The sequence below is a fragment of the Elephas maximus genome, chromosome 3, assembly GCF_024166365.1.
Source record: "Elephas maximus indicus isolate mEleMax1 chromosome 3, mEleMax1 primary haplotype, whole genome shotgun sequence".
Classification (NCBI taxonomy): Eukaryota; Metazoa; Chordata; class Mammalia; order Proboscidea; family Elephantidae; genus Elephas; species Elephas maximus.
Window position 1 is genome coordinate 88,592,373 of NC_064821.1, and position 26,049 is coordinate 88,618,421.

The 26,049-nt window shown below is 38.7% G+C and overlaps 1 protein-coding gene across 2 annotated transcripts in view; it reads right to left on the minus strand.

Moving 5' to 3' along the window:
* PIK3R3 (phosphoinositide-3-kinase regulatory subunit 3) overlaps positions 1–26,049 on the minus strand; it is a 170,750-nt gene that overhangs the window by 7,408 nt on the left and 137,293 nt on the right. For both annotated transcript variants that reach the window (XM_049879176.1, XM_049879175.1), the window contains exons 8-9: positions 8,928–9,002; positions 8,342–8,512 (exon numbers count right to left, since the gene is read on the minus strand). In XM_049879176.1, coding sequence (XP_049735133.1) covers positions 8,342–8,512; positions 8,928–9,002 — 246 coding nt within the window. The remainder of the gene's footprint in view (positions 1–8,341; positions 8,513–8,927; positions 9,003–26,049) is intronic.

Below are 26,049 nucleotides of genomic sequence, written 5' to 3' on the forward strand. Positions count from 1 at the left end.
CCTTATAATCTCTAATATTCTGAACCAGTCTTGAATAATGTCTTGTCAACCTTGTTTGACTCCTCACGAGCTATACTGCAAGTGATTCCATGTTTCTTTTGAAACTCTGAAGCCACCCGTTAGACACTAAGAATCCATCAACTTAAAAGTTTTGCCGTTTCTTTCACCTCTGTTTGCAGGTCAGGTCCCGAAACGGGAACATTTTTGGCAGAGGCTTGAAGAAACCACTCAAGAACAGACCTGTTGATTTCCACATAATTTCCATTCCGCCTTCCTTTTTTGACTGTTACCTTTGGTGCTGCTCATGTATTTTTCATTTACTTTAACTGGTTTTTTTTTTTTTTTTTTTTAATCATAATTGAGTAAATTTGCATTTTGCAGCACTTGAACTTAACTATAGCTTCCTTGATGGTCTTTTTCGCTTTGGTTATTATTTTGATGCAAAACTTCTCTTGGAGATAAATTTCTCACTCTCTTGTCCACGGTGGGGAAGTAATAAACTTTTTTTTTTTTTTAAATAAGCATTTTAAAAAAGGAAATAAGTTCTTATAAAACTTAAGGAATTTATGATCTTACCTTCCTGAAAATGTGAATACCTCAAACAAAAAGAAAAAAAATGAAAATTACCAATATCATTATATGATAAAGTTAGCATGCTTCAATAAAATATTTAAGAAAAAAAAACCACCTAAGAAGAATGTTTTTGCTTTTGTACACACTGAATGTGTTAAATGGGGAAATGCTTCTCTTATTTTTGGGCAAAACAAATTCAGAAGGGAAGAATTTCAAGGAAATGAAGTAGATTTTGAAAATTGTAATAATGTGTATCAAAATTACAAACAGCTAAAGCAAAAACTAAAAATTAAAGATAAGGACAAGAGTAAAACCTCTTAAGACAAGGAAAAAAATTGTTCCTTGCTAGATTTTAATGAAAATAAAGGTATTAGTATCTCTCACCTTCTTTCAAACTTATGAAACTTGTTCTTTGCTGGAAACAATTCACAGACAAAAATAAACAAGCAAAACAACAAAAAAGGCAAAAACGTAAAGAATAGACATACTTGGAGAACAGAAACAATGCACAGTACACACTCACACACACAATGCAAAAGGAAGTGGAAGACTGAGCCTTCGTCTCTGACTCTTATACTTCTTGCAACTATTTCTGGCTTTCACAGCTGTACTTTCTGTTTTTGGGGTTGCAATACCATCAATTTTCTAATTCCATCCATATCTAGTAGGTTCCGGCTTTCAGAGACTATTTATTAGGCTGAAGTAATCATTTTAGTGGAAAATATTTGAGTTTTCCTTCTCTGACAGGTTTTGCCTTACACAGGTTCTGACCTTCTCAGGTTTTACTGTGCGATCTATAAATACTTTCTCCCATTCTGGGGGCTCTTCTCACTTCCCTGACAATATTTTTGGAAGCACAGAAGTTTTTAATTTTGACTAAGTCCAATTTAACTGTTTTTGTTTTTTCTTTTGTTGCTGTTACTTTCAGTGCCATACCCAAGAAACCACTGCAAAATCCAAGGTCAGGAAGATTTAAACCTATGTTCTTCTTCTAAGAGTTTTATAATTTTAGCTCTTACTAGGCTCATGATAAATTCTGAGTTCGTTTTCTTTAAATATATGGTATGAGGTAAGGGGGTCCAAATTCATTCTTTTGCATGTAGATATCCATTTCTCCCAGCACCATTTGTTGAAAAGGCTATTCTTTCTCCCACTGAATTGTTTTCGCACCCTTGTTGAAAACCAACTGACCGTCAATGTAAGGGCTTATTTATCAACTTTCAATTCTATTCATTGATCTATGTCTATCCTTATGCCAATGCCACACAGTCTTGATTACAAAAGCTTCATAATAAGTTTTAAGATCGGGAAGTGTGACAGTCCTCCAAATTTTTCCCTTTTTTTCATGATTGTTTTGGCTATTCTGGGTCCCTTGCATTTTTATATGAATTTCAGGACTAGCCTGTCTATTTCGGCAAAAAAAAAAAAGTCAGCTGGGATTTTGATAAAATTTGCATTGAATCTGTAGATCAATTTGGGGAACATTACCATCGTAAGTTTCAGAGTCTCTTCTGACACCCATTTTGGTCTTTCTTTCTTGTCTTTTTAATGGCCTCTTGCTTTCCTCATGTAGGATGTCCTTCATGTCATTCCACAACTCATCTGGTCTTCGGTCATTAGTGTTCAATGCGTCAAATCTGTTCTTGAGATGGTCTCTAAATTCAGGTGGGATATACTCAAGGTCATACTTTGGCTCTCATGGACTCCTGCTCATTTTCTTCAACTTGAACTTCCATCTTATGAGAGCAATTAATGGTCTGTTTCACAGTCAGCCCCTGGCTTTTTCTGACTGATGATATTGAGCTTTTCCATCATCTCTTTCCACAGATGTAGTCAGTTTGATTCCTGTGTATTCCATCTGGCAAGATCCATCCATGTGTACAGTCATTTACGCTGTTGAAAAAAGGTATACCTGCAATGAAGGAGTCGTTGGCCTTGCAAAATCCTATCATGTGATCTCCAGTATCATTTCTACCACTAAGGCCATAATTTCCAATTACCGATCCTTCTTTTTTTCCAACTTTCACATTCCAATCACCAGTAATTATCAACACATTCTGATTGCATGTTCAATCAATTTCAGACTGCAGAAGTTGGTAAAAATCTATTTCTTCATCTTTGGCCTTAGTGGCTGGTGCATAAATTTCAGTAACAGTTCTATTAACTGGTCTTCCTTGTAGGCATATGGATATTATCCTATCACTCAGTGTTGTACTTGGGTAGATCTTGAAATGTTTTTTCTGACAATGAATGCAATGCCATTCCTCTTCAAGCTGTCATTCCCAACACAGTAGACCATATGACTGTCTGATTCAAAATGGCCAATACCAGTCCACTCCAGCTCACTAATGCCTAGGATATCGATGTTTATGCATTCCATTTCATTTTTGACAATTACCAATTCTCCTAGATTCATACATTGTACCTTCCAGGTTCCAATTATTGATGGATGTTTGCAGCTATTTCATCTCATTTTCAGTCATGCCACATCAGCAAACAAAGATCCTGAAAGCTTGACTCCATCCACGTCATTAAGGTCGACTCTACTTTAAGGAGGCGGCTCTTCCACGGTTGTATTTTGAGTGCCTTCCAACCTGAGGGGTTCATCTTCCAGCACTATGTCAGACAATGTTCTGCTGCTATTCATAAGGTTTTCACTGGCTAATTTTTTCAGAAGTAGACCTCCAGATCCTTCTTCCTAGTCTGTCTTAGTCTGGAAGCTAAGTTGAAACCTGTCCACCATGGCTGACCCTGCTGGTATGTGAATACCAGTGGCACAGTTTTCAGAATCACAGCAACACACAGCCCCCACAGTAGGACAAACTGGCTAAAATGAAAGAAATGATGAACTAAAAGAGATTTCAAAGGGCAGCTCCAGAAGACAAAATAAAGTATTATAATGAAACATGCAAAGACCTGGAGATAGAAAACCAAAAGAGAAGAACATGATCAGCATTTCTTAAGCTGAAAGAACTGAAGAAAAAATTCAAGCCCCAAGTTGCAACAGTGAGGGATTCTACAAGGAAAATATTAAACGACACAGGCGGCACCAAAAGAAGATGGAAGGAATACACAGAGTCATTATACTAAAAAGAATTCAGCCATTTCAGGAGGTAGCATGTGATCAGGAACCAATGGTACTGAAGGAGTAAGTCCAAGCTGCACTGAAGGCATTGGTAAAACACAAGGCTCCAGAAATTGATGGAATACCAATTGAGATGTCTCAACAAACAGATGCAGCGCTGGAAGCACTCACTAGTCTATGCCAAGAAATCTGGCAGGCAGGTACCTGGCCAACCAAATGGAAGAGATCCATATATTTATGCCTATTCCAAAGAAACATGATCTGACTAAAGGCGGAAATATTGAACAATATCATTAACATTACATGCAAGTAAAATTTTGCTGAAGATCATTCAAAAGCAGTTACAACGGGGAACTACCAGAAATTCAAGCCAGATTCAGAAGATAATGTGGAACCAGGGATATCATTGTTGATGTCAGATGGGTCCTGGCTGAAAGCAGAGAATACCAGAAACATGTTTACCTGTGTTTTATTGACTATGCTAAGGCATTCAACTACGTGGATCATAACAAATTATGGAAAACATTGTGAAGAATGGGAATTCCAGAACACTTAATTGTGCTCATGAGGAACCTGTACATAGATCAAGAGGCAGTCGTCTGAACAGAACAAGGGGATACTGTGTGGTTTATAGTCAGGAAAGGTGTGCGTCAGGGCTGTACCCTTTCATCATACTTATTCCATCTGTATGCTGAGCAAATAATCTGAGAGATCTGAAGAAAAATGGGGCATCGGGATTGGAGCAAGACTCATTAACAACCTGTATTATGCAGATGACACAACCTTGCTTGCTGAAAGTAAAGAGGACTTGAAGCACTTGCCAATGAAGATCAAAGGCTACAGCCTTCAGTATGGATTACACCTCAACATAAAGAAAACAAAAATTCTCACAACTGGACCAATAAGCAATATTATGATAAATGGAGAAAAGACTGAAGTTGTCAAGGATTTCATTGTACTTGGATCCTCAATCAACACCCATGGAAGCAGCAGTCAAATCAAACAGTGCATTGCACTGGGCGAATGTGCTGCAAAAGACCTCTTTAAAGTATTAAAAAGCAAAGAAGTCACCTTGAAGACTGAAGTGAGCCTGACCCAAGCCATGGCGTTTTCAACCTCCTCATATGCACGCAAAAGCTGGACAATGAATAAGGAAGACTGAAGATGGTGTTGGCAGAGAATACTGAATATACCGTGGACTGCCCAAAGAATGAACAAATCTGTCTTGGAAGAAGTGTGACCAGAATGCTTCTTAGAAGCAAGGATGGCAAGTCTACGTCTCACATACTTTGGACATGTTATCAGGAGGGATCAGTCCCTGGAGAAGGACATCATGCTTGGTAAAGCAGAAGGTCAGCAAAAAAGAGGAAGACCCTCAACGAGATGGACTGACACAGTGGCTGCAACAATGGGCTCAAGCATAACAATTGTGAGCATGGTGCAGGACTGGGCAGTGTTTCATTCTGATGTACACAGGGTTGCTTTGAGTCAGAATCGACTCACGAGCTCCTAACAACAACCGTCTTAAGAGTATTACTTCTCCAATCCATGAACACATGATGTCTTTCCATTTATTTAAAAAACCAGCTGCCATCAAGTTGATTCCAACACATGGTGACCCCATATGTGTCACAGTAAAACTGTGCTTGCTAGAGTTTTCAATGGATGATTTTTCCCATCTGGATGCTTTTTATTTCTTTTTCTAGCCTTATTGCTCTGGCTATAACTTCCAGTACAATGCTGAATAGAAGTAGTGAGAACAGATATCCCTATCATGCTCCTGGTCTTAGGGAGAAACCATTCAGTCTTTCATCACTAACTATGATGTTAGCTGTAGGGTTTTCATAAATGCCCTTTATCAGACAGAGGAAGTTCCCTTCTATTCTTAATTTGCTCAGTGTATTTATCATGAAAGAATATTGGATTTTCTCAAATGCTTTCTGTGCATCTATTGAGATGATTATGTGGTTTTTGTCCTTTATTCTATTAATATGGTGTTTTACATTGACTGATTTTGATATCGTTGAACCCTGCATTCTCAGGATAAATCCCCTTGGTCATAGTGTATATAACTTTTCATATTGCTAGCGCTGGTTTGCTAGCATTTTGTTGAAGATTTTTACATCTATGTTCTAAGGGACATTGGTCTGTAGTTTTCTTATGATGTCTTTTTTCTGGTTTTGGTATCAGGGTAATACTGGCTTTGTAGAATGAGCTGGAAAGCGTTCCATCCTCTTCTATTTTTTGGAAGAGTTTGTGAAAGAATGGTGTTAATTTTTTAAACATTTGGTAGAACTGACCAGTACCATCTGGGCCTGGGCTTTTCTTTGTGAGAAGTTTGATAATTCAATTTCTTTACTTGTTACCCTTCAAATTTTCTGTTCCTTCTTGAGTCGGTTTAGGTAGTCTGTGTCTTCAAAGATATTTGTCTACTTCATCTAGGTTATGTAATTTGTTGGCATACATAGTATTCCCTTATTATGCTTTTTATTTCTTTCAACTTGATTTTAGTAATTTGAGCCTTCTCTCTTTTTTTCTTGGCCAGTCTAATAGATGTCAACTTTATTGATATTTTCCAAGAACCAACTTCTAGTTTTCTTGATTTCTCTATTGTTTTTCTATTCTCTATTTCATTTATTTCCACTCTAATCTTTATTATGTCCTTCCTTCTGCTAACTTTGGATTTACCTTGCTCTTCTTTTTCTAGTTTTTCAAGGTGGAAGGTTAAGTCAGTGATTTAAGATCTTTCTTTATTTTAATATAGGTGTTTACAGCTATAAATTTCCCTCTAGCTGCATCCCACACATTTTTTGTTATGTTTCTGTTTTCAGTCAAAGTATTTTCTAATTTTCCTTGTTCTTTTTTTGGGTCATTTAGGAGTATATTGTTTAATTTCCACATATTTGTGAATTCTCAAATTTCCTTCTGCTATTTTTATCTCATTTCATTCCACTGTGTTTGGAGAACATATCTGGTATGATTTCAATTCTTTTAAACTTATTGAGATTTGTTTTACAGCCTAATCTATGGTCTATACCATATGTTTCATGTGTACTTGAAAAGACTGTTTATTCTGCTGTTGTTGTGCACAGTGTTCTACAGATGTCTGTTACCTCTATTGTTTTATGTTTTATAGTGCTGTTCAAGTCTTCTGTTTCGTTGTCTAGATGTTGTATCCCTAATCAAAGTACTTATCCCAAATGGCAACACCAGTAAGTATCACAGGTGCTCACTAGCTGACTCCTCAACCTAGCAGAACACACGCGTTGCTAGCTGCAGGTCTGTGGCCTGAAAAGACTCTGAAGTTTAACAACTTCTTCTTAGGCTTCCTTATGATGTCATTAATGGAAATTAAAACGGAAAAACAAATGAGTTCCATGCCCTGAGCTCCTACTGTGTGATCATTTTCATTTTACTGTGTCTCCTAAAAACTGGATTTATTCATACTTCAGCAAATGTTCTAAGTATTTTGGGAAATCTCTGCAGGCAGGATTCCTGTAGCCAGAATGGTTGGCAAACAACTGGAAGTTTTCCTGATGCCAGCCTCTCCTACTTCCAACCATCCTCAAAGCAATCTCCTGGACCTATTCCAGTATGATGTGTAACTGCAGCTGGTTTTTTCCTAGGCAAAGGAAATCCAAACTGCTGTGGACATGAGTTTGGTCATCTGTAGCTAATGGAAGGAGAATAAGAGTTCAACTGCCTCAAGGACTCAAGCTACTCATTGGCTTCCCAGGGACTGACTGAGCTGCTGAGAAGTACATTCTACCAGGAAGTCCTTAACCGATAGGCTGCTACCCAAAGACCTGAGGGATCAATGCACTGGGCTTTCTGCCTTCCCTTTTTTTTTTTTTTTTTTATTGGTGTTAAAAGATTCCACATCCTGCAAAAGCCATCCTCTCCTGCCATCACTACTCAGATAACTTGAGCAGCCCAGGTTGAAAAAAAAATGTTTTAAGTAGTTCTCTATCTGGATATCTGAATGCTTGGTGAAGTAGAGGGTTAGTGAAAAAGAGGAGGAGCCTCAATGAGATGGACTGACACAGTGGCTACAACAATGGGCTTAAGCATAACAACAATTTTGAGGATGGCAAAAAAAAAAAATTTTTTTTTTTTTTTTTTTTTTACAGGACCAGGCAGTTTTGTTCTGTTGTGCGTGGGGTCACTATGAGTCAGAACAGACTTGATGGCATCTAACAACAACAATCTGAATGAGGCATGGTTAGTTGCCCCACAATTTTACTTTCCATTAAAACGATTTTGCCAAAGTCACAAGATCATCTTAGGGAAGACACGTCCACAGTTTCTATCACTACCTCAACAAAACAGTATTTAATTAAAAATTTTAGATAAGAGCTTTTCTTCTATTTAATCAAGCCTTCCCTAATCTAACGATGGAGACCAAGTTAACCATGCAGATCAACCCTAGATCTCACAATACTTTTTACAAATAACAACAGAAACACCTCATCTGTTTACTATGTAAATTAAAATGCCTCAGATAATTTCAGACATGATGTCTCCTAAAGCAACCAACTCTTTTCTTTGTACAAATATTAATGGTCCAAGCGATGGGCCCTCATTACTGTATTTTAACTAATTCAATCTGAATTTTATGAGAGGTTGATTTTCAATTAATCAATGCAGAGTTTTCAAAAGGCCACACCCCAAGAAAAGACTTACACCACAGAGCAAGCATAGCATCCTTTCTTGCTACTCTCTCGAATTAAGAATGCACCATCAGGTTTTCCATAAAGCAAGTCTTCTGCTTGTACTCGATTGATATCCTCAACAAACCAGGTTTTCTCATCATAATGGGGCAAGTTTTCATCTTCCTCATTCATAAAATAGGTCCTAAAATTAATGTTAAAATATTATTTTAACAATCAGTTTACTTATTTCTAAAAGCAAATGCGTAAGTAAACCTCTCCTAAATCTTTAACCGAAAAATGACAAAGTTAAATTGCAATTAGTTTTGTTTCATTTTTTTAAGAACTTCATTACTTGCTATGGCACGGAAAGCACTGAATTCACATGTCCCACACCCAATAAACTGAAATATGAATGACTGAGTGCTGCTGCACTCAGATTTTATGTGACTGGACAGGTTTCTGAAGTCAAGAGCCTACAGGGTACTCTTCAGGCAATTCAGCACAAAAGAAATGCAAAGTTCTGGATTCAGTGTCTTCAGACGATAATGAGAATTAACATTTAGCACATATAAATAAGATCCATAGCCCTCCGACAGAAAGGTACAGACAGGACGTACTCATCGGCATCCTCATTCTTGATTCCCAGCCAGGCATTCAGACGCTTCTGTCTTACTCCTTTGTGATTGAGCCACCTGCCAGAAGGAAGACACCAGTGTCAGTATCTGTGCAAACCCTGCCTGGACAAAGTAGACACGCCCTAGCCAACCAACCTCCCAGAGTCCAGGAACCCCTTTTTCTTCCCCAATCTCACAAAGAGTGGTGAGAGGTTTCCCTAAATTAGTCTCTCCACTAGTTTTCCTTCAACTAATACCATTTTGAATTAATCTCTTCTGGGAGATTAAAGAGAGCTACTTAAAATTAGGCACTTCTCTCACTTTTCATTTTCCTTTTATAGAAGGTTGTATCACCAAAAACACACATACCTGCATTCATACACAGGGACTTTTGTTTCTGAAATCATTAGGTCAGCACGGTGCCTTTCCACAAATAGGTGATCTGTGTTAAACTATAAGACTCTATTCCTGTGTGGCCTATGGCATTGAGTTTAAAACTCAAAAACAGAAATTCGAGGTCTATTTTTGCACCCAAGCAAGACATGAGAAATTCAGGGTGGCAATCCGAGTATTTAATGTTGCTTTTACTTCACTGCCACACAAATCATAGTATCTTAAAATCTACTAACATTTTAGATGTAAAATGATATAAACCATCACACTTAGCTCCTTTAAGATGGTCAATGGTTTGAAATCAGAGTGGAATATAAAACACTTTCATCCATCACCACCCTCCAACCAAGGCGCCTGATCATTTATTTAGGCCTTATCACAATCATCGTCTCCTCAGGGATGACTCTCCTGATTGTCCCAACTAAGGCCATCCCCCAAACACTCTTCACACTTTAATCATTTTCATACACTTGTCTGTGCCTGAAATTAATTATTTTTTATTTTTACTTATTTGTCTTTCCCTATTAAAATGTAAGCCATTTTAAAGAAAGGAGTCTGTTCTGTTCATGGCTATACTTCCAAAGCTTCAAACAATGTCAGCATATAATAAAGATACCAAACCAAACAGACAGTAAATATTTTCTGGTTGGCTGCTTTTAACAAAATCTTCACAATTCTGAAGTATCCAGGGTCATCTTCTATCTCTCTCTGACCCCAAGTATGCTAGATAACCTGGCATTACACCTAATTTTAAAGTTCTTTTAAACAGATCCCACAGCCTTTCTTGGTTAGGCCCTGTCTTGGTCATCTGTGCTGCTGTAACAGAAATACTGCAAGTGGATGGCTTTAACAAAGAGAAATTAATTTTCTCACAGTCTAGTAGGCTAGAAGTCCAGATTCAGGGCATCAGCTCAAGGGAAGTCTTTCTCTCTCTGTCAGCTCTGGAGGAAGGTCTTTTGTCATCAATCTTCCCTTGGACTAGGACCTTCTCCGTGCAGGAACCCCAGGTCCAAAGGATGCGCTCTGCTCCGGGTGCTTCTTTCTTGATAGTATAAGGTTCCCCACTCTGCTTGCTTCTCTTTCATTTTATCTCTTGTAAGATAAAAGATGGTGCAGGCCACACCCCAGGGAAGCTCCCTTTACACTGGATTAGGGCTGTGACCTGAGCAAGGGTGTTACATCTCACCCTAATCCTCTTTAACTACAGGCAGAGATTATGGTTTAACACATTGGAAAACCACAAAATGGAAAAGACAACCACACAATACTGGGAATCATGGCCAGACCAAGTTGACACATATTTTGGGGGGACACAAGTCAATCTATGACAAGCCAGTCCTTCAATTAACCTGGATCTCAAATTTTGCTTTTGGTGAAGGTGGAAGCCAGCTAGCATGTGACCCTTCATAGAGCACATTTAGTAACAAAACCCCTCCTACACATAATTTCTCTTAGCAAAATATCCAGATTTCCTCCTCTAAATATTTTTATCACCCAAAGTTTTCTATCCTTAAAGAAACCAAACCTTCCATTATTGAAAAGCATAGTAAGTAAAAGACTTGAAATGAACAAACTGCACCATATTTTCTCAAGTCCCCATTTTCTTTTAAAACATCAACCTCTTTAAACTGAATCTCCCTTTCTATTACAGAGAATGTTAGGGCACCCCAAAAAGAAAAGGCCAGGAGAAAGAGAAAAAAATGTTTTGGTCTCCCCTCCACTTATATAGTGAAACTTGTGATAGCTGGAAATTGACAGGGCTGCCCTGTTTTTCCTAGTCTCGCAAGTTTTCCACATATAACAGGGTGCAGTCTTACCACTTTTCTATTGCTTGTTTTAGTGGAAAATGTTTTAATTTTCCTTCTGTGGTATGATGGATCACTTTTGTGTGGCCATTCTAGCCATGGTCTTGAAACTCCCACCCAAGTGATTGAGTGGGACTGTGAGATAGGGTAATGGTGGCCCACCAAAGGGATTGGTTAGTTTTGCCATCTTCCTGCTGGGTTTGAAATGAGCCACCCCAAAGGCGGAAGAGAGAGGAACCCACCACTACCAAGGAAGAACAGCCAGGAGCAGAGAGTGTGTCCCTTGGATCAGGGATTCCTGCACTGAGATGCTTGTGGGACCAAGAGACAGAGAACTGTAACACTGAAGGCAGTGTGGCAGCAGAGACCGAGTAGCAGAAATCCAGCAGCAGGAGATGATGGGGTGGGTTTCCTGGACCACAGAGAAAGCAAGTGGAGTGCCTTTGGGCAGAGGCCTAGGGCCAGGGAGAAGTGTGGCTGTGAACACAGCTGGGAAGAGGCTGTCTTGATGGAGGAACTGTGTCCTGAGTGTTCCGAAGGCTGAACTGTAACTGTCACTTCCCTAATAGGTCCCACAATCGTTGAGTATTGTCTGTGAGTTCTGTGTGGCCATTACAATGAATTATCAAACCCAGCAAAGGAGTAGAGCATGCCGTGGGAGGGATGGCTAGTGTCAGAACTGGTAAAGATGGCGGAGAGAGGAGGCACACATGACCTCCACCTCATCGGAATCAGCCTTGGGGCTGTTGATCTTAATTCTTCTTTCCCCTTGTGAAGTCAGACACTGCCTCCATGCCGGTTTTTACACCTTCTCTGACAGGTTTCCACCTTATACAGGTTTTACTGTAATAGCGTCTACCTTCTGACACAGGAAATTTTCTAAGCTCCTAAAAGTCAATTTGAAAGACTACTATATAGCTCTGAGTTCTTAAACATCTATTAACAATGCCAGGAACTGATGAGCTTTTCAAAATGATTGTGAAAAATCTCAAATGGCTTTAGTAAACAAGCTAGTTCATATTTAACTTATTATTAATGAGTAATGCCCAGGTCACATGTAAAGGCATTACATTCTAGAGGAACCAAGCTCAGGCAACATGTCAAAAGATCTGACAACCAGTTCTAATTCTATTACTAATTATGTGGTCTTAGACCAGCCTGTCTTTGTGCCTCAGTGTTCTCTTCCAGAAAACAGGGAAAATACTACCCCTATAGCTTACCACTGATGTTATCTTAAGCAAGAAAGGAGGAAAAACAAAATAATAGCTGGTTTTGGAATGTCCTTTCCGAGCCCACACCCCAGCGAATGGAAAAAAATATATATATGATGCCTTTTTTCCTAAAGGTCTCAGTTGGCCTTACAACCCAACTAAAAAAACCAGTTGTTATTGAGTCCATTCAGACTCATGGCAACTCATGTGTGTCCGAGTAGAACTATGCTTTTTAGGGTTTTCAATGGCTGATTTTTCAGAAGTACTTCACCAGGTCTTTCTTCCAAGATGCCCCTCGGTGGACTTGAACCACCCTTTTGGTTAGCAGCTAAGCACGTCAACCATTTGCAAAACCTATAGGGTCACTATGAGTCGGAATCGACTTGACGGCATTGGGTTTGGTTTGGTTTTTTTTGTAGGACTCCTACAACCCAACTTCTACCCTCTAAGTCAAAAAGACCTGATGTTTTGGTCCAAGAGAAGACAGTTATGCTGGACAGTCCCTGAGAGAGAAGGACAGCGGCTGGCCTGGACGAGAGTTTAAGCTTCCCTAGAGCTCTGCTAAAGTATGAGATGGGATGACAAAAGAGGGTGACCCATGCATAGGACATCCTGGATGGGAGACAATATGGCTTCAAGATGCAAAGTCTATTGTTGGCCACTGAAGAAATGATTACTGTGAAGGGCATCTCTAAATTTTCTGGAACTGCAGAGTTAACTAGATGACAGGATTCAATGATGAGCAGAAGGAATACCCACTGATAGCAGTCACAAGGGAAAAGGGGCTTTATGCACTCCTAGTTTCCTAGCACTACTTCAGAATGACATTTTTATATAATCCAAGTGTGTAAGTGTGTGTATGTTTGTGTGTGTGTGTGTGTGTGCGTGTGTGTAACAAACCCAGCTGCAGTCAACTCTGACTCACAGTGATCTCATGTGTGAGTAGAAATGTGTTCGATAGGGCTTTCAAAGGTTGATTTCTCAGAAGTAGATAGCCAGGCCTTTCTTCCAAGGTGCCTCTGGATGGACTCAAACCTCTAATCTTTTGGTTAGCATCCTGATGCATTATGTTTGCACCACCCAGGGATGTGTGTGTGTGTACAGGAGGTAGGAACAGACCCAATGATAACTGAGATTAAACATCTCAGATAAACAAGCACATGACAACTTGGAATAAATTAATTCTAATTTAAAGAAAAACAGGATTGCAACTTGTCTTGCACCAAGTTTTGTGGGAAGGACTTCAAACTTCCTATATAAGGGTAAAATTAGGCAATATATAAAACACTTTAAAAAGAAAAATCACTTATAAAAATTTAGCATTACAAGAGGTAAGCTAAGGAGTGATTTACTGATTTTAAACTTCAGAACTTCACTGCCACTGGGATTAAAAAATGTTGCAGCTACTCTGTAAAACAGTCTTGACAGTTCCTCAGATGGTTAAATATAGAGTTAGCATATGACTCAGCAACTCCACTCTTTAGGTATATACCCCAAAAAATAAAAACAAATCCACACAAAAACTTGTACATGAATGTTCATAACAGCATTATACATTAACAGCCAAAAGGAAGAAACAACTCAAAGGTCTATTAGTTCATGAATGTATCTCCATACAATGGAATATTATTCACCTATTAAAAGAAATGAAGTACGTGATACATGCCACCACATGGATGACCCTTGAAAACATTATGTTAAGGGAAAGAAGCCAGTCACCAAAAACCACATATTTTGTGATTCCATTTATATGAAATGTTCACAACAGGAAAACTTATAGATTACTGCTTCTTTAGAGCTGAGGGTATGGGAGGTGGCATGGGGGGACTGAAAGCTAAAGGGTATAGGTATTTTTCTGAGGTGATGAAGATGTTCTAAAACTGGCTGTGGCAATAGTTGCAAACATTTCTGAATATACTAAAAACCAATTCATCGTACACTTTAAATGAGTGACTTGTATGCTATGCAAACTATATCTCAATAAAGCTGTTAAAAAAAATACAAAAACAAATAGAACACACCACTTCCAAAGGATCCCTTTAGCCGCAAACTCCCTAACCACATACTAGTCAAAGTTCATCATTAATGTACCTGTATTTTAACAGCAAGTTATTCTTTACTTTGAATTTATGAGTGCTAAAAAAAAAGGTGCTGTTGTTCTTAGGTTCCATCACCAAATCAGTTCTCACTTGCAGCAATCCTAAATACAACAGAACAAAATACTGCCCGGCCCTGCATCATCCTCACAATCCTTACGATGTTTGAGCTCATTATTGCAGCCACTGTGTCAATCCATCTCATTGAGGGTCTTCCTCTTTTTTGCTGACCCTCTACTTTACCAAGCATGATGTCCTTCTCCAGGGACTGATCCCTCCTGATAACATGACTGAAGTATGTAAGAGGAAGTCTCACCATCTTCACTTCTAAGGAACATTCTGGCTGTACTTCTTCCAAGACAGATTTGTTCATTCTTCTGGCAGTCCATGACATATTCAATATTCTTAGCCAACACCATAATTCAAAGGCATCGATTCTTCTTCAGTCTTATTCATTGTCCAGGTTTTGCCCGCATATGAGGCAACTGAAAACACCATGGCATGGGTCAGGCGCACCTTAGTCCTCAAAGTGACATCTTGGCTTTTCAACAATTTAAAGAGGTCTTTTGCAGCACATTTGCCCAATGCAATGTCTTGTTTGATTTCTTGGCTGCTGCTTCCATGGGCATTGATTGTGGATCCAAGTAAAATGAAATCCTTGACAACTTCAATCTTTTCTCCATTTATCGTTCTTTTGGCAGCCCATGGTATATTCAATATTCTTTGCCAACACCACAATTCAAAGCCGTCAATTCTTCTTCGGTCTTCCTTTTTCATTGTCCAGCTTTTACATGCATATGATGTGATTGAAAATACCATAGCTTGGGTCAGGCCCACCTTAGTCTTCAAGGTGACACCTTTGCTCTTCAACACTTTAAAGAGGTCCTCAGCAGCAGATTTACCCAATGCAATGCGTCTTTTGATTTCTTGACTGCTGCTTCCATGGCCGTTCATTGTGGATCCAAGTAAAATGAAATCCTTGACAATTTCAATCTTTTCTCTATCATGATGTTGCTCCTTGGTCCAGTTGTGAGGATTTTTGTTTTCTTTATGTTGAGGTGCAAGCCATACTGAAGGCTGTGGTCTTTGATCTTCCTTAGTAAGTGCTTCAAATCCTCTTCACTTTCAGCAAGCAAGGTTGTGTCATCTGCATAACGCAGGTTGTTAATGAGTCTTCCTCCAACCCTGATGCCCCATTCTTCTTCATATAGTCCAACTTCTCGGATTATTTGCTCAGCATACAGATTGAACAGGTATGGTGAAAGGATACAACCCTGACGCACACCCTTCCTGACTTTAAACCAATCAGCATCCCCTTGTTCTGTCCGAATAACTGCCTCTTGATCTATGTAAAGGTTCCTCATGAGCACAATTTAGTGTTCTGGAATTCCCATTCTTCCCAACGTTATCCATAATTTGTTATGATCCACACAGTCGAATGCCTTTGCATAGTCAATAAAACACAGGTAAACATCCTTCTGGTATTCTCTGCTTTCAGCCAGAATCCATCTGACATCAGCAATGATATCCCTGGATCCACGTCCTTTTCTGAAACTGGCCAGAATGTCTGGCAGTTCCCTGTCGATATACTGCTGCAGCCATTTTTGAACGATCTTCAGCAAAATTTTGCTTGCGTGTGATATTAATGATATTGTTCAATAATTTTCACATTCTGTTGGATCACCTTTCTTTGGAATAGGTACAAACACAGATCTCTTCCAGTTGGTTGGCCAGGTAGCTGACTTCCAAATTTCTTGGGATAGACAAGTGAGCATCTCTAGTGCTGTATCTGTTTGCTGAAACCCTCCAACTGGTATCCTGTCAGTTCCTAGAGCAAAAAAGCCTTCAGTGCAGCTTGGACTTCTTTTTTCAATACCATCATTTCTTGATCTTATGCTACCTCCTGAAATGCTTGAGCATTTGACCAATTCTTTTTGCTACAGTGACTCTGTGCTTTCCTTCCGTCTTCTTTTGATCCTTCCTGTGTCATTCAGTATTTTATCCACAGAATCCTTCAACACTGCAACTCAAGGCTTGGATTTTCCCTCCATTTCTTTCAGCTTGAGAAATGCTGACTGTGTTCTTCTCTTGTGGTTTTATAATACTTTACTTTGTCTTCTCAAGCCACCCTTTGAAATCTTTTGTTCAACTCTTTTACTTCATCATTTCTTCCATTTGCTTCAGCTACTCTAGCTTCAAGAGAAAGTCTCAGAGTCACTTCTGACACCCATTTCGGTCTTTTCTTTCTTTCTTGTCTTTTTAATGATCTTTTGCTTTCTTCATGTATGACGTCCTTGATGTCATCCCACAACTCATCTGGTCTTTAGTCAATGGTGTTCAATGCATCATACCTATCCTTGAGGCGGTCCATAAATTAGTTACTAAGAAAGGTAAATAACCTCAATTCATGATGAAAAAGAGTTGCACATGGCCAATCAAATTCCTTTTTTTGAAAGGGCTATTACACTGATAAATCAAGAATATTCTAAAACACTTCACCGAAGAAGACACTGAGGCAGTTATGAGACACATGAGAAAATGCTTGTGATCATTAGCCATTAGAGAAATGCCAAGTCAAAATGACAATAAGATGCCATCTAACCCCAAAGTTACTGGCACTGATCAAAAAGCAGAAAATAACAAATGTTAAAGAGGTTGGGCAGAGACTGGAACTCATGTACTGCTGGTGGGAATGTACAATGGTAAAACTACTATAGAAAACGATATGGTACCTCCTTAAAAAGCCAGGAAATAGAAATACCATACAATCCAGAAATCCCACTCCTAGGAATATATCCTAGAGAAGTAAGAGCCATCACACACACAGATGTATGCACACTCATGTTCATTACAGCATTATTCACAACAGCAAAAAGACGAAAACAACCTAAGTGGCCATCACAAGATGAACGGATAAACAAATTACGGTACATACACACAATGGAATTCTACTCAACAATAAAGAACAATGAATAATCTGCAAAATATCTCACAACATGCATGAATTTGGGGGGCATTATTCTGAGTGATTATTGTATAAGACCACTATTGTAAAAACTTAAGAAAAGGTTTACACAAAGAAAAAAACAATCTTTGATGGTTATGAGGTAAGGGTGGGGTGAGGATGGAGAATCACTAACTAGATAGTAGACAAGTGTTAACTTTGGTGAAGGGAAAGACAACACACAATATAGGGGAAGTCAGCACAACTTGACCAAGGCAAAGTCATAGAAGCTTCCTAGACACATCCAAACACCTTGAGGGACTGAGTTACTGGAATTGAGGGCTGGGGACCATAGTCTCAGGGAACACCTAGGTCAATTCGCATAACATAGTTCATTAAGAAAATGCTCTGCATCCTACTGTGGTGAGTGGCGTCTGGGGTCTTAAAAGCTTCTAAGTGGCCATCTAAGATACATTTAGTGGTTCCATCCTATCCGGAGCAAAGGAGAATTAAGAAAACCAAAGACACAAGAACAATATTAATCCAAAGGTCTAACGGACTACATGACCCACAGCCTGAGCCCAGAAGAACTAGATGATGGACAGCTACCACCACCAATAGCTCTAACAGGGATCACAATACAGGGTCCCTGACAGAGCAGGAGAAAAACATAGAACAAAATTGAAATTCTCAAAAGAAGGGCAGACTTACTGGTCTGAGAGAGACTGGAGGAACCCCTGAGACTATGGTGCCCGGACACCTTGCTAATTCAGAGCTGAGGCCATTCCTGAAGTCTACCTTTCAGCCAAAGTTTAGACAGGCCTACTTTTTCTATAAAATACACACTAACATGCATGAGGCAAGAAGGGACAGGAAAACTGGACGAATGGACATGGGAAACTCAGGGTGTAAAGGGAAACGGGGAGAATGCTGACACATTGCAGGGATTGCAACTAATATCACAAAAACAATTTTGTATAAATTTTTTCATGAGCAACTAATTTGCACTGTAAGCTTTCACCTAAAGCATAACAAAACTTTAAAAAAGAGTATCCTAGAAATAGTACAATAATATCTCAGCAGAAAATCCCATAAAACCTCCTATAAAATCCTTGTAGGACATGCAGTGGGAAAGTAATGTCCACATCAAAAAGGGGCTTGATGAACTAATGACAATCTCCAGCTGCATAGTACAGAATTCCAGCCTATTCCAACTTCAAAACAGGACCAAGAGAGATCATGCTCAGTATCATGCAGCAACACTCATTTGCTGCACACATTTTATAACCAGTCTCAAATTTCAGCACTGGAACACATAAAGCCTACCAAGCCTAGTATTGTCTCTGTTAGAAACATCAAAATAGGGACTATGGGACACCAGGCTATCCTCTCTGAAGCAACTCTTTCAAAAGATGTAATAGCTGTCTATATTTCCCTAAACCCCTAGATGTCCTTAGTAACAGTTCATGGCTTTGTCACCCATGATAATATATAAAATCTCTTTTATATTTGGTTTACATAATCTGTTAAAGGAATTTTCAAGGGAAGAGATTCAAGATGGCAGCCTAGTCAGAAGCACCACGCTGTCCCTCTACAGCAAAGAAATGAGGTGAAACAGATGACAACCCTGGAACCCTGAGCATCAAATAAAAGGCTACAGAATTAGATCAAACACTGATTAGAAAAAAAAAAAAACTGAACAACAGTGAACAAGGAGAGACACAAAGCAGAGGTGCCCTGCCAGACAGCCTGGCAGAATGGGGACATTTTGAGACAAAGCCAGCAGCGACCCTGGGTGAGGAACACAGAAAGACAATATTACAGAACTCCCAATAGCAGACAGAGAAATTGTGTCAGCATACCTGGAGTGAAGCAAGGTGAGCAGGACATGAACTGGAGTTAAGGAGGAAAAGCACAGGAAGGAAAACAAGAGCTTCAGGAATCCCAATGTACACAGAGCAAGGAGGGAGTCAGGACCCAGAGACAGAGTGGCTTTCCAGAGGTGGTAACTGACTGATAGTGCACATGACAACCACAGAGTAATAGATGAACTCCCTCAGTGCTCCCCAGATGCCCGCCCTGCTCCTTGCCCATCACCAACCCACCTGGTGAGTGACTGTGAGTATTCCTGTACCACCGGATAGTGCCTGCTCAGTATGCCCTCGGCCATCTCACACGTACAGTGAACAGCAACAAGGGCTCGCCCCGCCCACCATTGCCCTGTTCGACTGGGGGCAGGAAGCAAATGCCACTGTGCTGCCAGATGAGCGATTACTGAAGTACACCAGTCCGGCCCACACTGATCAAATCAAAACAAATCATAAATAAATAAATAAATAAAACACCTTAATGCCTCAGAGACAGACAACATCAAACCATATAAAGAAACAAGATGGCTCAACCAAATGACCAAAATAAAGAGGTAGAAAATCTTCCTGAGGAAGAGATGGTAATGGAACTGCCTGATAAGGAATTCAAAAAGCTTATATACAGGGTCCTCAAAGAGATCAAGGAAAACACAGACAAAACCCTAGAAGAATTCAGAAAAACAATACAAGGACAAAATTAAACAGACAATTAGAAATCATACAAAAACAGCAACTAGATACAGAAGATTAATAATAAAATATTAGAAACAGGTAACTCAATGGAAGGACATGGAAGTAAAACTGAACAATAGAAGAAAAATTAGTGAAATAGAGGACAAATCCCTGAATACCAATTTGTTTGAAGAACAATCAGAAAAAAAAAAAAAAAAACCTAAGAAAGCTTAAGAGTTATGTGGGATACTATGAAGAGGAATCATTTATGTGTGATGGGAATCCCAGAACAGGAGGAGACAAAAAAAACCACAGAGAGGATTTTTGAAGATTTGCTGGAAGAAAACTTTCCCAATATCATGAAAAATGAGAAAATGTTCATCCATGAAGCTCAATCAACCCCACACAGGATAGACCCCAAAAGAAAGTCACTATGACATTTGAAAGTCATTATGACATATCATAATCAAATTTTCCAAGTCCAAAGATTAAGAATTCTGAGAGCAGCTTAGGAAAAAGAAAATATCACCCACAAAGGGATTCCAATAAGACAAAGCTCTGATTTCTCAGCAGAGACCATGCAAGCAAGAAGGCAATGGGATGACACATACAATACCCTGAATGAACTGCCAACCAAGAATCATATACCCAGCAAAAGTCTCTCAAATACGATGGTGAAATTAGGACATTCCCAAATAAACAAATTAAACTTGTAAAAACCACACCATCCTTACAAGGAATATTAAAGGGACTCCTTCAGATAGAGAACCAATGACAGCAGATAACAACCTGAGAGTAAGCTACACAATGGCATCACCAAGATGCCAAACCAGGTAGAGAAATCTCAAAAGTAAAGTAAATCTAAAGAACTGAAAACAGGGAACATTCAGATATGTCAATCTGAAATCAATGACAACTTTAAAATGAAAAGGGGGAACAAATGGTGTAGTTACAGAACTTCCATATGGAAAGGAAGTCAAGGTAATATCTAAAAACTACAGACTGTTTTAAACACAGGATGATGAAGGTAAACCTCACATAAACGACAAAGTAAATTAACAAACCTACCCATTAAAATAAAGAATATCAAAAAGACCCAGTAAACACAAAATCAACAAAAACAAAGGAAATGAAAAGACAATTCATGACCAAAAAGAACTCAGCACAGAAAATTAAGCTGAACAAAGAAACTGTCAACATCACAGGGTAAAAAAAAAAAAAAAAAAAACACAACAAAATGTTGTTGTTAGGTGTTGAGTTGGTTCTAACTCATAGTAGCCCTATGTACAACAGAACAAAACACTGCCCAGTCCTGCACCATCCTCACAATTGTTGCTATGTGTAAGCCCATTGTTGCAACCACTATGTCAATTCATCTCGTTGAGGGTCTTCCTCCTTTTCGCTGAAAATGACAGCAGTACATTCATACGTGTTGATAAATCATACTGAATGTAAATGGATTAAATGCACCAGTCAAGAGACAGACAGTGGCAGTGTGGATAAAAAAAATTACTCATTAATACGTTGCCTACAAGAGACACACCATAGGCACAAAGACAAAGAGATTAAAAACCAAAGGATGGGGAAAAAAAAAAAAAAACATCAAGCAAACAAAACCAAAAAAGAGCAGTAGTGGCAAGATTAATCTCTGATAAAATAGACTTTAAATCAACCTTCATCATAAGAGAAAAGGAAGGACATTATATAATTATTACGGGACCAACCAACCAAGGGGACATAACCATAATAAGTATCTAGCACCAATGACAGAGCTCCAAAATACATAAACCAAACCCTAACAGAAATGAAAAAAGAAACAGTTCTACCATAATAGTAGGAGACTTTCACACACCACTTTCAACGATGGACAGAACAACTAGAAATAAACTTCAACAAAGATACAGAAGATCTAAATAACACAATCAACCAACTTGACCTCACAGACATATACAGAACACTCCACCCAACAGCAATGTAGTAGGCATTCTTCTCCAGCGCAAATGGACCATTCTCTACAACAGACAACAAAGCGTGCCTCAATAAATTAAAAAATACTGAAATAGTATAAAGCATCTTCTCAGATCACAACATTATAAAATTAGAAATCAGTAAGAGGAAGAACAAGGGGAAAAAAAAAATCAAATACTTGGAAACTGAACAACACCATGCCTAAAAACCACTGGGTAACAGAAGAAATGAAAAAAAAAAAAAAATTTCCTAAAATCAAACAAGAACGAAAATACAACATACCAAAACCTTTCAGACACAGCAAAAGCAGTGCTCAGAGGCCAATTTATACCTACAAATGCACACTTCCAAAAAGAAGGGCCAAAATCAATACCTTAACCCTACAACTTGAACAAATAGAGAAAGAGCAGCAAAAGAAGCCCATAACCACTAGAAGAAAGGAAACAACAAAGATTAGAGCAAAAATAAATGAAATGAAAAATAATTGAAATAATCAACAATACCAGAAGTTGGTTCTTTGAAAGGTTCAGTAATATTGACAAACCGCTGGCGAAACTGACAAAAGAAAAAATAAGCAGATGTAAATAATCCAAATAAGAAATGAGATGGGTGACATCACAACAAAACCATCTAAAACAAAAAGGATCATAAAAGAATGCTACAAAAATTATACTCCAACAAATTTGAAAACCCAGAGGAAACAGACAAATTCCTAGAAACACACTACCTACCCAAACTAACAACACAAACTGAGGTAGAAAATCTGAACAGACCCATAACAAGAGAAGAAATTAAAGAGGTCAGGAAAAAATTACAAACAATGAAAGCCCTGGCCCAGACGGTTTCACTGGAGAACTGTCCCAACATTGAGAGAAGAGCTGACACTAATACTAGTCAAACTATTCCAGAATATAGAAAAGGAAAGAATACTCCCGAATTCATTCTATGAAGCCAGCACAACTCTAATACCAAAAAAAAAAAAAAAAAAAAGCCAGGCAAAAATAACCACACACACAAAACAAGGAAATTATAGACCAATATCCCTCATGAACATTAATGAAAACATTCTCAACAAAATTCCAGCCAACAGACTTCAACAGTATATCAAAAAAAATAATACATCATGACCAAGTAGGATTCACACCAGGTATGCAAAGATAGTTCAACATTAGAAAAATCAATCAACATAATTTACCATATAAATAAAACAAAGGAAAAGAATCACGTGATCATCTCAACCAATGCAGAAAAGGCAACTGATAAAGTCCAACACCCATTTCTGACAAAAACTCTCACCAAAACAGGAATAGAAGGGAAATTCCTCAACATAATTAACGGCATATACATAAAACCAATGGCCAACACTATTCCCAATGGAGAGAGACTGAACCCATTCCCCCTTAGAACAGGAACAAGACAAGGATGCCCTTTATCACCACTCTTATTCAACATTGTACTAGAAGTCCTAGATAGAGCAATAAGATAAGCAAGGGTAACAAAGGGCATCCAAATTGGCAAGGAATCATACTGTGTGGGAAACTATCCTTATTCCCAAACAGTATGACCCTATACATAAAAAATTCCAGATAATCCACAAGAAAGATACTGGAACTAATAGAAGGATTCAGTAAAGTAGCAGGGTATAAGAACAACATACAAAAATCAGTCACATTCCTCTACACTAACAAAGAGAACTCTGAAAAGGAAATCAGGAAAACAATACATTTATAATAACCCTTAAAAGACAAAATACACAGGAATAAACCTAACTAGGGATTTAAAAGACTTATACAAAGAAAACCAGAAAATGCTACTGCAAGAAACCAAGAGACCTTCATAAATGGAAAAACATACCAGGCTCATGTATAGGAAGACTTAACACTGTGAAAATGTCAATACTACCCAAAGCAATCTATAGATACAATGCAATCCCAATCCAAATTCCAACAACATTCTTTAATGAAATGGAAAAACTAATCACCAACTTGATATGGAAAGGAAAAAGTTCCCAGATAAGTACAACATTAATGAAAAAGAACAAAATAGGAGGCCTCACACTACCCTATCTCAGAACCTACTATACAGCTACAGTAGTCAAAACAGCCTGGTACTAGGGAACACAACAGAGAACCCCTGAGGGAGCAGGACAGCAGTGGGATGCAGACCCCAAATTCTCATAAGACCAGACTTAATGGTCTCACTGAGACTAGAAGGACCCTGGCAGTCATGGCCCCCAGACCTTCTGTTTGCCCAGGACAGGAACCATTCCCAAAGCCAACTCTTCAGACATGGATTGGACTGGACAATGGGTTAGAGAGGGATGCTGGTGAGGAGTGAGCTTCTTGGATCAGGTGGACACTTGAGACTATGTTGGCATCTCCTGCCTGGAGGGGAGATGAGAGGGTGGAGGGGGTTAGAAGCTGGCAAAATGGACACGAAAAGAGAGAGTGGAGGGAGGGAGCGGGCTGTCTCATTAGGGGGAGAGTAATTGGGAGTATATAGCAAGGTGTGTATAGGTTTTTGTGTGGGAGACTGACTTGATTTGTAAGCTTCCACTTAAAACACAATAAAAATTATTAAAAAAAAAAAATAAGGGAAAAAAAAACAGCCTGGTACTGGTACAACAGACATGGAGACCAATGGAACAGAATTGAGAACCCAGAAATAAATCCATTCACCCATGGATGCATCATCTTCAACAAGGGGGTTGAAGTTTATTAAATGGGGAAGAGACAGTCTCTTCAACAAACGGTGCTGGCAAAACTTGATATCCATTTGCAGAAAAATTAAACAGGATACATACCTCACCTCACAAACAAAAACTAACTCAAAATGGATCAAAGTCCTAAAGGTAAAACCTAAAACTATAAAGGTCATGAAAAAACACATAGGGACAATACTTGGGGCCCTAGTTTATGGCATAAATAGAATATCAAACATAACTAAAAATGTACAAACTCCAGAAGATAAATTAGGTAACTGGGACCTCCTAAAAATTAAATACTTATACTCACCAAAAGACTTTACCAAGACAGTAAAAACAAAATCTACAGACTGGGAAAAATCTTTGGCAACAACATATCTGATAAAGGTTTAATCTCTAAAACACACAGAAAACTTCAATAAATAAACAACAAGAAGACAAGCAACCCGATCACAAGATGGGCAAAGGGCATGAACAGACACTTCACCAAAAAGGACACTCAGGCAGTCAACAAACACATGAAAAAATGTTTGGGATCATGAGCCATGAGAGATGCAAATCAAAACCACGATGAAATACCATCTCACTGATCAAAAATACAGAAAACAATAAATGCTGGCAAGGTTGTGGGGAGGCTGGAACTCTCATATGCTGCTGGTAGGAATGTAAAATAGTTCAAGCACTTTGGAAAATGATATGGCACTTTCTTCAAAAGCTAGAAATATACAATCCAGCAATCCGACTCCTAGGAATATATCCTAGAGAAATACGAGCCGTCACACAAACAGACATACGCACATCCATGTTCATTGTGGCAGCATTACTCACAACAGCAAAAAGATCAAAAGAACCTAACTGCCCATCAACTGATAAATGGATAAACAAATTATGGTACATACGCACAATGGTACATATGCAACAATAAAGAACAATGAAGAATTCATGAAGTATTTCACAACATGAATTAATCAGCAGGGCATTATGCTGAGGGAAATAAGTCTATCACAAAAGGACAAATACTGTATAAGGCCACTATTATAAAAACCTCAAGAAAAGTTTTACACACAGAAAGAAACAATCTTTCATGGTTAGGAGGAAGGGGAGGGTTGGGGAGGGGAAATCATTAGATAGCAGATAAGTGTTAACTTTCCCAAAGGTCTAAAGAGAATACACACTATAGGGGAAGTCAGCACAACCTGACCAAAGCAAAGGAAGACACTCAGAGGCACACAAAGGGAGGGAGGGAGAAGAGACGACCACAGTAAATACTACAGCATACACAACCCTACAACAGTAAAACAAACAAATGATAACTTACCCACAGACACACAGGCAGATATGTATGCTGAATAGGGGAAGGAAGGTATATATATAGGTGTATAAAAAATAAATACCAATGTACATATATAGGTTAGGTTGCGGATATTTTCACATACATATTTGTAAGTACAGCATGTATATTCA